The 16,477-nt window shown below is 44.9% G+C and overlaps 1 protein-coding gene across 2 annotated transcripts in view; it reads left to right on the forward strand.

The window, feature by feature from the left end:
- Nucleotides 1-15,911, forward strand: part of SLC13A3 (solute carrier family 13 (sodium-dependent dicarboxylate transporter), member 3) — a 16,080-nt gene extending 169 nt beyond the window's left edge. Inside the window, exons 2-13 of one of the 2 annotated variants that reach the window (XM_008938768.1) lie at nt 1-159; nt 520-683; nt 5,470-5,536; nt 6,248-6,433; nt 7,272-7,397; nt 9,699-9,794; nt 11,561-11,665; nt 12,699-12,796; nt 14,027-14,139; nt 14,484-14,645; nt 14,993-15,130; nt 15,717-15,911. In XM_008938768.1, coding sequence (XP_008937016.1) covers nt 1-159; nt 520-683; nt 5,470-5,536; nt 6,248-6,433; nt 7,272-7,397; nt 9,699-9,794; nt 11,561-11,665; nt 12,699-12,796; nt 14,027-14,139; nt 14,484-14,645; nt 14,993-15,130; nt 15,717-15,902 — 1,600 coding nt within the window. In that variant the 3' untranslated portion in view covers nt 15,903-15,911. The remainder of the gene's footprint in view (nt 160-519; nt 684-5,469; nt 5,537-6,247; nt 6,434-7,271; nt 7,398-9,698; nt 9,795-11,560; nt 11,666-12,698; nt 12,797-14,026; nt 14,140-14,483; nt 14,646-14,992; nt 15,131-15,716) is intronic. The other variant, XM_008938767.1, reaches the window with a different exon arrangement.
- The last annotated feature ends 566 nt before the right edge of the window (nt 15,912-16,477 follow it).

Below are 16,477 nucleotides of genomic sequence, written 5' to 3' on the forward strand. Positions count from 1 at the left end.
GGGGATCCTCCCATCTAACAAAGTTTGCCCACAGTATTTTTTAGACACCAATTTCCTCTTCCTCAGTGGTTTAATCATGGCCTCGGCCATTGAGGAGTGGAATTTACACCGCAGGATCGCGCTCCGGGTCCTCATGCTGGTGGGAGTCCAGCCAGCCAGGTGACTATGGGACCAGGGGGTCTCCGTGGGGCACATGAGCTGCAGGCACTTGGGATGTGGCTCTGCTCTGGTGGGCTGAGGGTCTCCCATACCAGGGGCTGTCCACACCTCCTCTTTCCAGCTTATTGAGTCTATTCAGCTGTTTGCCTTTGCTTTTGCTCAGAGGCCAGCAGAGCACAAGCAGAATTGTTTGCTTCAGCCCCATAATTGTGCTCCATCCAGTTACAGGATAGTCACAGAAGTCCTTTTTGCTGTTAGTTTTGTTATCTCTGTATGTGAACTTTCCTTCCTACAGCTATAACACACTGGAGAACTTGCCAAACTGAAGAAATTCAGCTTTTCCTTTTTTCTCTCTTCCAGACTAATTTTAGGGATGATGCTGACAACGTCTTTCCTGTCCATGTGGTTAAGTAATACTGCCTCCACTGCTATGATGCTTCCAATTGCAAATGCAATTTTAAAAAGCCTCTTTGGGGAGAAAGACACCTCTAAGGATATAAACAGGGAGAATGAAGAAAACCAAGGTAATTGAGATAGGGCAGTAGTATAAGCCAGCTGAGGTCTGCCCTGCTGCTGTCAAGTATGCCCAGTTTTATTGACTTTACTGGCATAAGTGCCAGGTTTCTTAGCTGCAGCTTGATCTCAGTGCTGGTCCCATTTTAATATAAGCTCTATTACTGTATTGGAAGAGTATTGTCATAAAACTCCCTTTTATCCTGCCCCTTCCTCATGCTGTGTAGGAAGTCATGCTTCTGAATTGTCTGGAAAAACCATGAAGTGGTGGTGCCCAGCCTACCTGCTCCACAGACCTGCTGCTGGCACAAGTGAAAGTCCAGCTCTGTGGGCATGGTGGTGATGGGAGTAGCACAGACACCTCTCTGCAGGGATCAGCAGGGCCAGGCAGGGCTGGGCATAGTAACACCTGAGTGGATGAGTGCTGCAGGCTGGTGTGTTGCTACAGGGACAGACAAGGGTCTGGCCAGGTAGCTGGAGCAGGGTGACAACGGTCCCTCTGTGGCAGCACACAGAGCTGCCCTGTGCTCATGGACGGGTGGGTTCTCTTCTGGGATTTGCTGTTTCTTCTGTGAAACTGGAGCCTGTGTGGGTGAGAAAGGGAGGACAGAGAGAGGGCTGGCGGGTTGAACACCTATTTATAAAGTGCTTTGTGGTTTCCCAGCTTGAGGCTACTGCTTGGTGTTACTTCTGGGCAAGTTATGGACAGGCTGGGTCAGGAGTAGGCAGTCAGGTAAGGTCTTCCTACAGCCCTCCCTTCAGCAGTCATTGACCAAGAGCTTGGGCTTCTGGCACACAGGGATGAGAAACAGCAAAACTGAAATGAAGTTGTGAATAGCTCCAAGTCCCCTTACAGCTATTACTGGTAGTTGAAGCAGTAGTCACAGCTTCTCTTTCTTGCACTAATTAGTAGTTCTTCTGCCCCCATGATGTAAAAGCAATGGCTTTTTGATTCTCACTGAGACCTAAGGCAGAAAAATGAGTCACCAGAAGACTCAAACATGCATACTCTAATAAAGATATAATGAATCATTCTTCATTAATGTCTACCAATCATGAGATATTTGCACTCCAGGTTGCTTTATCACATTTGCTTTATGAATTTTTGGCCATTCACATCTATTAAAATCAACCTCACTGACCTTCTTGCTATAATTCCTTATTCTGTAGAAGCATTGTCTTTGTCAGTCTGCTTGTAACCTTGATCCCATCCTCTGAAATGATTTGACCGTGTAGTTGTGACTGTAAGTACAGCAGAGTTTGGGAACACGCATCATCAAGACGCCCATTGTCCTAGACATTGGCTCATAACACTTACAGTGGTGAGAGAAGCCAGGAAAGGCAAAGGGAGAGATGTGCAAGTAGAAGAAGGAATAAAGTGAAGCTTTGCAAATATCATGCATGATGATGTATTTTTCTTTTGAGGTAGAGACATAAAAGTAAGAAATACAAGTGAAGGAGGCATCATCTGTACAATGTACAACATCCAAGTGCAGGTTTTCATATAGACTTTTTATTTGAACTTTGGTGAACCAAGGTAGGCTCATCCTTTTCTGTAATCTTTCTGACTGGATGAGTTCCTTGAAGGAAGCCCTAAACCCAAGTCAGTGAGAAGTGCCTGATGTGGTGTTACACCTTGGAGCAGAGGTGTGAAGGTGAGAGTGCTGCAGGGGCTCCTGTCTGCCCAGTGCGCCGCAGCCAAGGCATCGCACATCTCCAGTGGGTTTGCTACACCAAGTTCTTCTGAGAAAGGTAGATCCATATCATAGTTCATACTTCAGGTAAATTATAAAAAGTAATTAATCTCTTTGCCAAAAAAGATAGGCAGATTTATTTGCAAAGGAGACTGTGTGGAAGCACACTTGTACAGTGGTGTGTGGCACGGTCAGCTTGTGAATCTGCTTGGGTATGTTTTAATAACACCATAGTAGTGTCCAGGAGGCTAAAAAAAATTTGGGGTCTAAAAATAAATAAATAAAATATGTAGCATGTAAAAGCATTTGATTTTCTGAAGACATCTCAACAAGTGAATAAACCCAGCTTTGTGAAGGGCTTTGCTTACAAACACAGAGTTAAAAGTGACCTCATAAAGTGATGCCAGAGTTAAAGTGATGTCTCTGATCCAGTTGGTCACACTTTTTTGCTAATGAGGGAACCTCAAGGTTGCAGTTACTTATGTCCATGCTCAGTCATGTGGGCAGCATGTTACAAATCAGTAAATGTTTCCATGCTTGTCTTATTGATAGGCAGAATTTGGTGCCGAGTTTTGCTCATTTTGACGCTATTGGCTCGTGATGTAAGAGTGCAGTTAGGTGAGCTTTGGCAACTAAAGTCTCACCTGGTTCTGGTTTAGAGAAGCAGGGTAATCAACTGAACACCAACAGGCTTTTTTCAACTTCCAGAATTTTCCTTTTGGAGGTGGGTTGTAGATTCCCTGCAGTTCTGACATCTCCAGCCATAGGTGTGTGACAAGCCTGACCATCTCTCCTCATCTCTGCCCACTAACCCACCACTGGCAGTATTTCATTTCTCTGAGCAGCTTCAGTACTTCCAGGTAAAAATGCTGAGAAAATATTTCCATCCTTTTTTTTCCTGCATAGACAGTATCTTCTGCAAATCTGAGATAAACTGCAGTCAGTGTGAGGTGTTTTGTTGGGTCATAGACCTGGAAACTATGTCTCTGAAGGGGCAGGTAGGAAATGTGCATTTTTGGACACTGCTGCCTAACTCCAGGCTGTGCTGGCAGGGTACAGCCCCAGTGCTGCTGCCTACATCCCTCAGTGGGTGGAAATATTCCTTCTCAGGCCTTTTTAACCTCTTAGAAACAATAAGTGTTATTAAAGCCAAACTGATCTAGGACAAGCATTTTTGCTTGTAAGGTGTACGAGGTATTTGGGTCAAATGGCTAATGAAACCTTCTTATGCTACTCCATGAGGGGCAGGTACAGCCAGATCCCACTTCAGTGGTCTTTGACCTCTTCTGACTTAAGGACCTGCGACAATTTTCAACTAATTTTTATGAGTTTCATAGGAAAAGTTTGCTCTGCAGCAACACTCTAGTTTTATTTTGCATGGTTGCTTTTTGCAAACTTTGCTTGAAAGGTAACTCACAGATGGTCCTGGCAAGATGGGATGGGAGTTTGGGCTTAGCAGGGGCAAAAAAATTGAAAAATGTTAAAGAGGTACAATGAAATATGTCTTTGCAGAGCCAACAGTAGACTTGGATTGGATGGCAGTGGTAAAAAGCCTTGGGCTAGATGCATTGCAACAGTCAACCATGGGTTAATATTTGTCCTCCTTATGACATCCCTCCATCGCAGCATTGCTGGGATGAAAGCTCAGCATGTGTGTGTCCAAGACAATTAACTTCAATTCGGTAAATTAGCAATGTGTAAAACATGACTTTGCAAAACTCCTTGGTTCACTGAGCTGGAATGAGCTCAGAGTCTTTGGTGCACACGTGAGCCAGTCCAGAGACTTTGACCACTGGCCTTTCTCCATGCTCTACTTTTGGTCCCCAGTGCCAGTATGGGTTTAAGAGGATCATGATTTATTCTGAGGAGGAGTGCAAGGAAATTTGGGGGCTGCTCGGGTGGCAGTACCAGGAATGGGCCTCTGCACACAGTAGTCTGCAGAGTCTGGGATGGTGCAGGAACACAGGCTTCTGGACCCAAAAACATGCAAAGAGCCTAAGGAAAGACAGCAGAGTCAGCAGCGATGGGGAAGGGCCACCTGGGCCACAGGTGCTCCAGTCCTCAGGAGGAATATGGAAAACGGGGTTTAAGAGGACACCTCTATTTCCAACTGCAGGAGGCTGAGCCATGAGCCAGGACTACAAATGCCACAAGCTGTAGTGTGAGATCTGGTTAAAAAGAGTTGAGTGTATTGAATTTCTGTCATTTCATGTTGTATTTCTGAATTTCTCCTTATGTATGTGTGTGGTAGAATGATGTGCACCTCCCAGTTTACTGCCAAAGAGAACATTGGTCATTCTGATCAAAACACACCCTTTCCTGAAGTGCTCCTGAGTCCTGCTTGTGTTCCTGGGGTTGGTGATAAGGAGGACAATGAGGCAGAACCTGTGTGAAGTATGCAGGAGGGTCCCTCTGGTGTGGCCCTGAACTTGTTTTGGGGACCAGCTGCCCAGCCTGAAGGGTCTGTCATTTGTGGAGGGGATGATGGGCTAGGGTATGGTTCTGTCTGTTTGGGTCGATTTTAGAGGACCTGGTACAAAGCCTACGCCCCAAATGTGTTTAGCTTTTGTCTTTAAAGATGGGATTGCAGCTTTAAGATGACTTTGCACTAGGTGTCTGCAGGAGGTAAAGTTCTTGTCCCTTGGGAATGGATCTTTGTGGCAGGGACCGCTCCTGCTGTACCTTGGGGAATGTGCCTTAGAGATACATCACGCCCAACAGTTTTTCTTCCTGCGAATGAGCTATGGTTGACCCTCCCCCAAAAATCCCCACCCCAGACCTATGACTTGATAAGGGACACTCTGGAACTTCTGGTCACATTAGAAGATCCCAGAACCCAACTAGTGGCAAGAAGTAAAAGGACAGAATGTCTGGGTGTTGGAGGAGAAGCTGGGTGCTGCAGGATGGGAGCGGTGGCAGGAGGAGGTGGGCTTGGTCATCCCCACTGGGTGCTCCTGACCCTGTCCCCTGGGTGTGAGCTGGCCTTCGTTTGCACAGGCCCTCCTCTGGAAATGGCAGTTGTGTCCTCCCTTCCTCTGCTTAGCTCAAGGAGAATATTCTAGATGCTTTGAACTGTTTTAAAGTCCTCATCTTTCTTTTTCAGCATCTTTACAGCAGAATAAACTTTACACTGTACCAACTGAGATGCAGTTTCTGGCAAGTACTGAGGAGTAAGTTAACTATAAAGTTTGTATTAGTTGAGAGAGAGAATTATCCCCTGAGCTAGATCGAGTTTCAGGGAATTTGGAATCCAGTCATTGCAATGTTTTGATTATGCCCAATGTCCCAATCACTAGCAGCCTGATGACAGAAACCCTCCTCTGTGTATCCAGCATCCCTCTGCATTCTCAAATCATTGCAGAGATTTTCCAGCCACTCTGAAATGGTAGCCAGAAGTGTCTCCTGCTGGGGAATTGTGCCTTGTTTTTTTTTCAGGAACATCAAATGTGTGAAGCCAGTGCTGTAAAGCCCACCAGGATTTACACACTGGTGATGGTCCTGCCTTGATAACAATGATGGGAAGGAAGCATCTTTTCAGGAACAGATATTTCTTTCCTCTCAGTGCTATCGATTTTTTTTTTTTTTCCTTTTAGCAGTTTTAACTTAGTGTTACAAGTTGCTGAGGGGCTGGGCAAGGCATGTGCACCCTCAGCTCCTATGGATGGGTGCTGAGGGTGCTCTGCCCTCTGCAAGGCTGCTGGTCCTGCTGGCAGTTCACCAAGCAGACCCCTCTGCTGCACTGGGCTGCTTAAGTGTCCTCGAGGGCAGCATTAGCTTGGATTTCTAAAAACTGGGAATTTTCCTTCTGTCAAGGCTCTGAAGTGGCTGCGCTGTGTTTAAACCAGGACTTTCACCGGATTCTCTTTTGGACTGTTTTAAAGCAAAGATCTGACGGAGGAGAAGGAGGTTGCCAGCGATGCTCTCTCAGACTTAAAGAAGGAGGAGGAATACAAAACAAATATATGGAAAGGTTTCCTCATCTCAATCCCCTATGCGGCGAGCATTGGAGGTACTGCAACGCTGACGGGAACCGCACCAAACCTCATCCTTCTGGGACAGCTGAAGAGGTATGGGAGGCATCCTGGAGAGCCTCGTAAATCCTGGAAAACAGAGACATGTTCTCTGTCCCTGTAGGAAATTCCTTTCTGTGCTGAGAGCTAGCGTGGAAAATTTATGTCTTCCCAGAACATTTTGGAACTTTGGGAGCAGATGAAAGCAGGGAGCGGTATCGGCAGGTTTCCAGTGTGCACAGCCATGCTGGCAGCCCAGCTGGTGCTTCACCTTACTGATGCTTTTAATCCCATGGATTTTACTGGGACTTCACCCCATGTTCATAATTAGTCTGGGAACTGTTTTGATGAGACAGGCTTTGTAGCGTTTTGTGAGCAATTCTGTGTGTGGTAGAGAGGAAGATAAGGAACCCACTACTTCTGGCCTATTTTCTTAGTCATAAAAGATGCCTCCTGTGTGCATAGAAATAGAAATTTGTGCCATCCTAAGTGCCTGTAGACATTTCTTTGCTGGCTTCTACAAGTAATCCCTGTGAGGTCCGTGCTCAGATTCTCCAGCAGGTACTGTAGCAGGATTTAATCCAGGGTGTTCAGGAGCATCATGGTATGAGAGCATCAGCCATCTGGAGGGAGCACTTCAGATCTTCTCATGGAGGCTGCAGAGCTGGGCTGGGTGAGCTGGGGATGGCAGGATGGCTTGGGGGGTTGTCCCAACACAATGCTCCCCGTCTCTCCTAGTGTCCAGGTAACTGCTAATGCACATGGAGGAATTCTTTTCAATGCACACTGGCAAGTTTGTAGGATGTTTTGCTGCTGATCTTAGATGTTTGTTTACCCTTAAATTGAAGGGCTGTTTTCCCTTCTTGAATTAACTTGATTTTTCCCATTTGCTTAGTTATTTTCCAGAATGTGATGTGGTGAACTTTGGTTCTTGGTTTATGTTTGCATTTCCTTTAATGCTGATTTTTCTTCTCCTGGGATGGCTGTGGATCTCCATCCTGTATGGAGGAATTAACCTAAGGTATGTTTATATTCACTATACATATTTGTAGAGTAGTTATACCCAATACATGTGCATCACGGTTTTCATACTAAATCTACTTACATCACTTGAGTTCATCTTCTGGACAGTGTGGGGTTTCATAACTAACTTCAAGATGCTTCAGATCATGAAGTTAGTTTCATAACTAACTTCAGATCATGCTTTTAAGAAGCTGATATGCAACAGGAAGGTTTTAAGGGTATCTCATATTATTTCAGTTAGGTAACATTCCTATATGTGCAGAGTATGTATTATATATTCATTCAGTTAAATATACAATTTTTAAAAGCTGTTTTACTCCCTGATCTGGGCAGTATATACCAGTGGCAGGTCAATTATCATTGACAATAGATTCAGACTTTGAAGACCAGCATGAAATCTTGGTTTCTTTGGAATTAGTATCAAAAGTCTCCTAGAACATAAGAGAGGCAGGACTTGTTCCTGGGACAGAAACTTGGGTTTGGAATACTTCACAACAGGGCTTAATTTTACAACAATGTGTTAATCTGTAACTTAGAATAACATGTTTTTCTGGTGAATCTTTGCTGGATACATGCAACCTCTGGTGTACACCACTTAAAATGGTTGCAGCATTGCTGTGCTGGTTCATTTGGAGCCTTTTCTCCCCCTGCTCACTCATTCATATGTGATAGTAACAAACTCATGGTCCTGCTTCCTCCAGGGACCATACAGAATTTCTAATATTTAGAAAAGTCTTTAATTGTTATTTTGAGTTTAAAATGGAAATAGAAGAGGGGAAACAAAAACAAACAGGAACAGGTGTCCAAATATTTACATTGTCTCAGAGACAGGAAAGACTGAATGGGAAAGTTTCAATCCAAAAAATGCCAAATGCTGGTCCTTAAACGGCTTCGTGCGAGACTCTGCTGCCATGGGATGCTCTGCGTGCCCAGCACTTGTGAGATGTGGAGCCTGGATTCCTGGGTCCTTCAGTGAGGGCTGGGGCACAGCCTGGGTGTTCTGCTGGCATGGCCCTGGATGGTCAGAGGGAAGAGGTAGCTGTGCTGGCCAAAGCCCCTACCAAAATGCAGAATTGCTCTTGTGCTCAGAGAACGTGATGCTTCTTGTTTTGTTTGGCTTGTCTCTGTGAGCACAGAGCCCAGCTTTACTGGGATAGCTGGGGCAGCACAGATACCAGTATTCCCCAGCGGCAGGGAAGAGACGCTGCAGAGCTGCACGAGTACAGCCGAGGGGCTGCAGGAGGTTTTGGGCTGCTTGGACTCTAAGGGCTCAGGGGCAGCGCCTGGACTTTCAATGTGGGCAAGTCCTTGCTGTCTGCAGCACAACACAAGCAGATGGACATCGCTCCCATAGCGGGTTGGCTTTGCTTGAATCCAAAAGACATTAAAAGCCTGCTTAGGTGCAGGCTGACTGAGCTGAAGCTAATAGGAAGATTAATAACCTCCCCCCAAAAAAAAAAAGAAATTGAAGGGCCAAGTACTGCTATTTGAGATTCAGGAACTTCTGTATGATCAATTGTTTATCCATATAGAAGATCCAGCCACGCTATCCCTTTGACACAGTGAATGAGCTAGGGAAGCACAGGCACCACAGAAGCAGGTGGATGGATCTGGTGCAGGGAAGTGGGTTTGTAGGTTTGATCAAGGTCACAGGTGGGGTAGAAACCAAGTTCAGTGTCATGGGATGTGATAAGAGATGAATATACTGTTTGTGTGCACATGCTACAAAGGATCAAGCAGTGTGTGTGGGTAGTGTGGCCGGGCTAAGAGGCTTAGCCAGGAGCACATTAACATTCCTGGCCAGTTACAAATTCCTTATGCTTTTGTTGATCCTCAGCAGCATCCAGGAAATTGCAAGTGACTTGAGAAATGAAGATTAATTTTCCATGTCACCCTCTTCCTAGTTGTTTTGCCCAAGTAGGTAACTGCTAGAGATGAGGAAATCCTGCAGTGTTGGGACTCCCTTTTGGCAATCACAGCCTATGCTGGAGGAAATGGTTCGGAATATAAATGAAACTTTCTAACCTCTGCAGGGTCTCCTTTGTTTGAATGTATAGAGAAAGGATATCTAACATAGAGCCTTATTGCCTTCATCTGCACCAGAAGACCTTCGTCATTAGTCTGCATAATCTGAAGATAATGCAAACTGAGCTGCCAGAGATGTGCAGCTCCTTGAAACTTGCAGAGCAGGCACTGGAGAAGCACAGGAGTCCTGCAGAGGCTGCAGTAGAAGGTGCAGCATTTACTGTGTGTCAGTCATGTTAGAGGCATGTAAAAATGTAACCGTGTTTCTTGGCAGGGGCTGGCGAACAAAAAAGTCAAATATAAGAGTGGATGCAGAAGCCCGAGCCAGAGAAGTGATAAAGGAGGATTATCAGAAACTGGGTCCAACAAAGTGAGTTATAGTTGGGGCTGAAATGAAGAAGAAATCAAGTGGGTTGGAAATGTCCTGTCTTAAGAGTGGAGAGCTGGGGGAAACGCAGATTTTTAAAACAAAATTAGATAGGTGTTTGCACTCGGAGTGTTTGTAACCTGCTGAAGTTTGCTTTTTGCACATTCTAGCCTTTCCACCTTCACTAACTGGAATAATTGGAAATAGCAGCTTGTACTCAAATCTTCTCAAGAACAAGGTTCATGCTGGGTTGTTTAATTACTGTTCATAATTTTTCTGCTCCAGGAGCAAAACCAATCCTCTGTGTGTTACATACTAACCAATGCTGGCAGAACCTTGAAGGTGTGGGCATACCTGTTCTGCAAAGCAGGGAGCACTTGCTGAGGAGGCTGATGAATCATATGATAAATACAAAATATACGGATTGTGGATGTATTTTAAGAAATCTTAATAGCTGCTCAAAGAAAGCATGTGGAAAGAGATTGGATCCATGTCATGGAATACCTTAGTCTTTCTGAGCAACACTTTCAACTCTGTTAGAAAGAACAAGAGACTTTTAGTTTCTTATTGTAGCTTCTCAAAGGTCTTGTCTTCTGGAAACAACTTTGTGCAAATTGCAGTGATGGGGATCATATTTTAGAGAAGGGGACCAGCAGAAAGAAACATGAGGAATACCAAAAAGGGGGGAAGCAGAAAAAGTTGAGTATCTCTGTGAATCAAACCTTAAATATATCCATCCAGCCACTGATGTTCTAGGCAAGCAGGGCTAGTGAAGATTTTTGAAACTGTAGAACTTAACCTTAAATGGTCTGTGTTTCTCCATTTGTAAAATACTATTTTCATACTCGCAGCAACGCTGTGAAGATTCAGTGATGTTTGTGTCATGCTATTGACCCTGTAATTATTGCTGTCGTGTGGAAAATGGAGTGGTTCTTCAAAGACAATTGTCTGTGCCTGTGCTGTAAATGAAAGAAATTGGTTTATTTGTACATTATCGAGCAGCCTGCAAAATGTCTCTGAAAGAATCAAAGTCCCACTTTGAGGTCTAGCAGTGAGAAAGTCCATTAAGCTGTACTCTACCAATTTGATTAGCAACCCCATAACTTGAAATCAGTTCAAGTGGCCTCTTCCCAATGGTTTCAATGCCCATCTTTGTGCTCGTAGAGATTTTAAACAGCATTTTGAGGCATTGTCTTGGTTAAATCTTGACTCCACTAGATACATAGTGAATTATATTGCTTTTTACCCTGCTCTTTATCATGTCTCTAAGGGATACTCTTTAGGTTTTGACCTTGAAGAAGTTTGTTCCTGCTGTCTTACAGTTGACTGGAATCTGAGCTGTGCTTTTACATTGCTTGAATTGGAGTGAAGTTGTCCCTCACTGACCACTGTGCTTTAGGGACATCCCAGAGGGCAGTGGTGAAAGGAATGACCATGAGGAGCTGTTTGGCCCTTCCTCTTTGCCACAGCCAGAGGGTCAACCTTACGTGTGCCTCTTGTGACATATGGGCATTCCTAATGCCTGTCATGTCCCTCATTATTATTTTCCAATAAGAGAACTTTCAAATTTTCAAATAGATTTCAAAGGTATTCCAGTGTTTCACTGTAGTTATTTTTAGAAAACCACCCTAACTTCTCACCCAAGCAGCTGTAGCCTGAGCTCGATGCTTATCTTACCTTGGATCCACCCCTTAGCTCAACACTTTGTCTTACCTTGGATCCACCCCTTTAGCCCATCATCACTTTAACTGCATTTCTTTTCATTTTAGGTTTGCAGAACAGGCGATTTTCTTCTTCTTCTGCATGTTTGCAATCATGCTGTTCTCCAGGGATCCCAAATTCATTCCAGGTTGGGCAAGCTTGTTTGCACCAGGGTAAGGGGTTTTTTTCATTCCACTGCGATATTTTTCAATGGCACTTCCAAGTCATTGAGACTCCTAGGTTTCTGCTTGTATTGCTTAAGACTACTACTCAGGTTTCCTGGAATAAATTAAACAGAGCCTCAAGTAGCAGAGCCAGCTTTATTATTTCTGTCTCCTGGTGGAGGTAGAGGAAGACTGATGGGAAGTGTTGACATGTGTCTATCTGAGGCCATCCCTAGGGTTTTAATGTTGGGAATGCTGTTTATAGGTACATTTACAGTGAAATACAGATTTTTATTTTATGCAATCCACTGATTTCACTGGAGCTTGGGAGAGTGAAGAGAGATGGCAGGAGCTGGCCCTGAGTGCTAGCCTGTCTGTCTGGCAAGTTAGTCTGTCCTGTGCAATCCATACTTTGGGAAGATGAATGGATATAGCAGTTGGGGAATGCTGAAGCTCAAAGAGAATGTTATTCCTTAACAAAAGAGACCTTCATAGTTTGTTGGTTTTGGTTTTTTTTTTTTTTTTTTAATAAAGCCTTAGCTTAATAAATGATTCCTTAATACAGCAAAGTAGTTACAGACTTTTCCCTCATCAGTTAGTAGCTCCTTACAAACACACACATGCTTAAGCTCTTTACTGGGTGGAGCCTGCCTCCCACCTTAGAGTCTGACCAATTTGCAAAGAGCTGATGTAAATAATGTGGTCTGGGATCTGCCTCTCTTCCTCTCTGCAATGAGATGAGGAAACTTGTCCTCACAGCCCCTCATGGACTGACCATGACTTTGCAACCAGAACGGCCAGAGCATCAGTGTGGTGGGGATTAGATCCTGGTTTTTGCATTTGTAGGGCAGCTTTTCTAAGGGGTTCACAGCCTGTCGTAGAAATGTAGCTTGACAGGGAATTAAAAATAAAAGAACCAAGAACAATGAGCTTTTTTCAAACCTGGTGGAAACTTGTAATCTCCTTTGGTAAATTCCTGTTCTTATAAACTTTGTAATTCTACAGGCTTGTACTTACAAGTGTTTCTGCTGCTTTTGGGCAGGTTTATCTCGGATGCAGTTACGGGAATCACCATCGTGATTATACTGTTCTTCTTCCCTTCACAAAAACCTTCCTTCAAGTGGTGGTTTGACTTGAAAGGTGAGTAGGAGACGCCACTGGGCAGGGACTCTGCCCTTGTCTGTGCTCTGGCAGGGCAGGCACAGAGCAAGAGCTAAGACTATGCCCCCTTGGACCTGCACCAGCACACAACAGCTGCACTGGCCATCTGGAGCAGCGTGGCTTGAAGGTGTGATTTGATCCTACAGAACCTTTTCTTCTGAAGGGCCAGAAGAGGTTTAGCAGCCACTGCCCTGCTGCCCGTTGCAGGGATGACTCAGTTGCTCATGCAGCTGTCAGAAATGATGCAGTGGTGGGTCAAAGTGAACTGAAATCGATGTTGATCTACCATAATAGACCTGGTTGTGAAACAGAGGTTTGGTTGCTGACTCCCAAACAGCTCCTGTCCCTCAGGGGGGAATGTGAACCCCTGAGAGGGCAGAGCTCAATGAGTTGTCCATACTCAAAAATAGGAGCCCTTCCTCAGTTCCTAGAATAATTTAGAATTTAAACTTGTAAAGCCCAAACTCTCCAGCAGGTTTTGGTACCAGGAGTCTTTTGAGGTCTTGGGTCTGTCCTCTTGAGTAGCAGTGAGATACAAATTAATTCATAAGCCACTTGGAGTGAGAGATGGTTTTGATGTGGAGGTGCAGCTGATGGCCCTTTGTGGATGGTGCAGCACCACCTGGGGTCTATGGGAAAAATACTGGCTGCTTTGAGTCATGCACATTTGTGTTGTCTACACGTGGGAAGATGTTTATTCCTCTGGATAAAATATATGTGTCCTTGTTCAGTGAAGTACAGTCCTGCTAGTGTATACTTCCATATGACAGAGCTCATGTATTAAGAGAAGGCCTTTAGAGCAGATAAGCTCTTTACTATAAAACTCACTGGCTGCTGAACAGTAAGTGGAAAATTAATGACATCTTCATAATTAAAATGGTAGAAAATGTCCTCCTTCCACAGACTCTCCTTTGTTGAGGACAATGTTTGTCTGTTAGAGGGACAAAATGAACCTGATATTAAATGTTCTCTCCAGAAAGCCTCAAATAAAACTAAGTGCTACAATTTCTTTTCCTTTTTTTAAAGACCTGATATTAAGTTAATGACCTTTTAATTGTCTAGCTTAAGAGAGTCCATATGTATATTTTAGCTATCAGTAACTCACAGTTAGCAAGCTTCAGCACTGACGTCAGGCTCGTTCTGTCAGGTGACGACTGAAGTGCTCCTCTTTGGGTGGGTGTTTGATGTGGGGTTTTTCTCTTCATCCAGCCCCAAACACTGAGACACAGCCCTTGCTGACTTGGAGGAAAGCCCAAGAGACTGTGCCCTGGAACATCATCTTACTGCTTGGAGGAGGCTTTGCCATGGCAAAGGGCTGTGAGGTGAGGCCTGCTGCTCATGCCATGTTGCAGTCATCTTGCCCAACAGAGCTGGACTTTATCAGGGTGTTACTTGGGGTTCTCGTTTGGCTCTAGGAAATTTGTAACTGTGGAGGCACTACACTTGAAGGTCAAGTTTCTTGACTCTTAAGTAAGTGTCAACAATATGATGGAGGTTAAGAGAAGTTACCAGTCCTTTCAAACTGCTTGCTGTTAAGTACCCCAAGGACACTGCCCGTAGGTGCTTGTGAAGGTCATGTGTAATTTGCAGTTCTAGGAGAGGAGCAGCTCACCTGCAGGGATGCAGGAGCTCTGCTCTCCAGCTTGTTTGCTCTCTGCCTCTGCAGGAGTCTGGTTTGTCTGTCTGGATAGGAGGCCGTCTGCATCCCTTGGAGGGTGTGCCGCCACCCGTGGCTGTCATCCTCATCACCATCGTCATCGCCTTGTTCACGGAGTTTGCCAGCAACACAGCCACTATCATCATCTTTCTGCCGGTCTTGGCAGAGCTGGTAAGGTAGTCCCATGGCAAGACCAGCTGCTCCTCTGCTCTGCTCCTCTCTCTGCCCCTCGGACAGGTTTGTGTTGGGTCTGTACTGCAGCAGGCACCGTATGGTTCTCCTGCTCCTGGGCTTCAGGCACTTTGAAATCCTTGGGAGCAACAAAGCAAGTGCCTGTAGCATAATGTAGACCCAAAGGATACTCATCCTTCAGATGCTGTTGGTGAGGTGCAGGACTGTGTGCCATGGAGTGTGGGATCCAGCTCAGCACAGTGCACTGGCTGTTTGCATTCTTTCACACAGCTGCCTGTGACCCCTAATTCCCAAGGTACAATTTCTTTTCCTTTTTGTTTTTCAAGGCCATTCGTCTGAAAGTAAATCCCCTCTATTTAATGATACCAGGAACTATAGGATGCTCCTATGCATTCATGCTGCCAGTGTCAACACCTCCTAACTCAATTGCCTTTTCTTCTGGACACTTGATGGTCAAGGATATGGTAAGTTCTTTCAGATACAGAAAAAGCTGAGAACGATCAGCCTGAGTGGAGCATTTAAAAAAAGATTTTTCTTGATTGTTACTTGCTCAGTGGTGAAGTGAAAATACAGAGTTCTGATAGTGTTCTCAGCGGTGTTTGAAAGCATGGGGATATGGAAGGAGCCTGCATGAAGCCTGACAGTGAAATTTGGAGCCACCATGGCTCCAGACAGTGACAAAAATGGTCTTGAAATGTGCTCAGCATCTCACAAACCCTGCTCCTGTTCCTGCTAGTGTCAGCAGCTCAGATTCAGAGGTTTATGGATGCAGGAAATGTTCCCCAGCTCAGTGAAATAAAGCTTGTGAGTAAAAATAGGCTCAGTCCCAGTTCCTGCTCACATTCCTGAGGCTAAACAGATGTTAATGCTTTTTATGGATCAAAGCTTGGTAAGCATCTGCAGAATGGCCTTTGTGGCTTAAGATGTTGCTAATATTAATGGCAATCAGGCCTTCCATTTTTAAAATGTTTATATTTAAATAGCTTCATGCTTCAAATGCTGTAGATGTCTAGTCTAAACTTGACAATTGTCTTTGTCTTTCTTTTGTAGGCAAGAACTGGGTTGCTCATGAATCTTATGGGAGTTCTGCTTCTTAGCTTGGCTATGAACACATGGGCCAAGAGCATCTTCCAGCTGGGGACCTTCCCTGCATGGGCCAACATCCATGCAGAAAATGCCACCTCACTCTTGCCAGCTGTAGAAAATGTCACTTTAAGTGCACTAAATAAAATATGAACAAAGCCACCCCTGGAGAAGGACTCGCTCACTTAGGACTTGGAATCATCAGAGTATGTGCAGAGGAAAGCCACGTGGCTGCTCACGTGGTGTGGGACCCTCTGGCTTAATTTTGGTTTTAGAAATACTGGGCAGTGTCACAACAGCCATTTGTTGTTCGCTCTGAAGATCTTTCCCCCCCTTCCACAGGTCCCAGTCAGGCTCTCCCAGAGTCCATCTGTCATAGGTGGTTGTTAACTGGACAACCCCGTAAGCGTTAAGCATCTTTGGGTAGATGCATCTCCCTCCTTGAAAGCTAATGAGCTTTGCTGCTCTAGCTTCTGATACCCTACCTCGTTTTGGAGAGTGGCCTTTGGAACTGGGTGGAGGCAACTGCATAATTTATGTGCAACCCAATGTGAGTGAGTGTATCAGAATCTGGTCGGGGGGAAGGCGACGTGGCTGGGTGCTTCTAGCAGGGTGTGAAGGATGGGGCCTCATTACCATCTCATGAATAAGTCTCTCATGGAGGATGAAGACTACTTCTTCATGTTTGTGCATGAAGGGATGATTCAGGAGATGTGTTGATAGGACTT

Source organism: Merops nubicus, unplaced genomic scaffold (genome assembly GCF_000691845.1).
Source record: "Merops nubicus isolate BGI_N331 unplaced genomic scaffold, ASM69184v1 scaffold15054, whole genome shotgun sequence".
Taxonomy (NCBI): domain Eukaryota; kingdom Metazoa; phylum Chordata; class Aves; order Coraciiformes; family Meropidae; genus Merops; species Merops nubicus.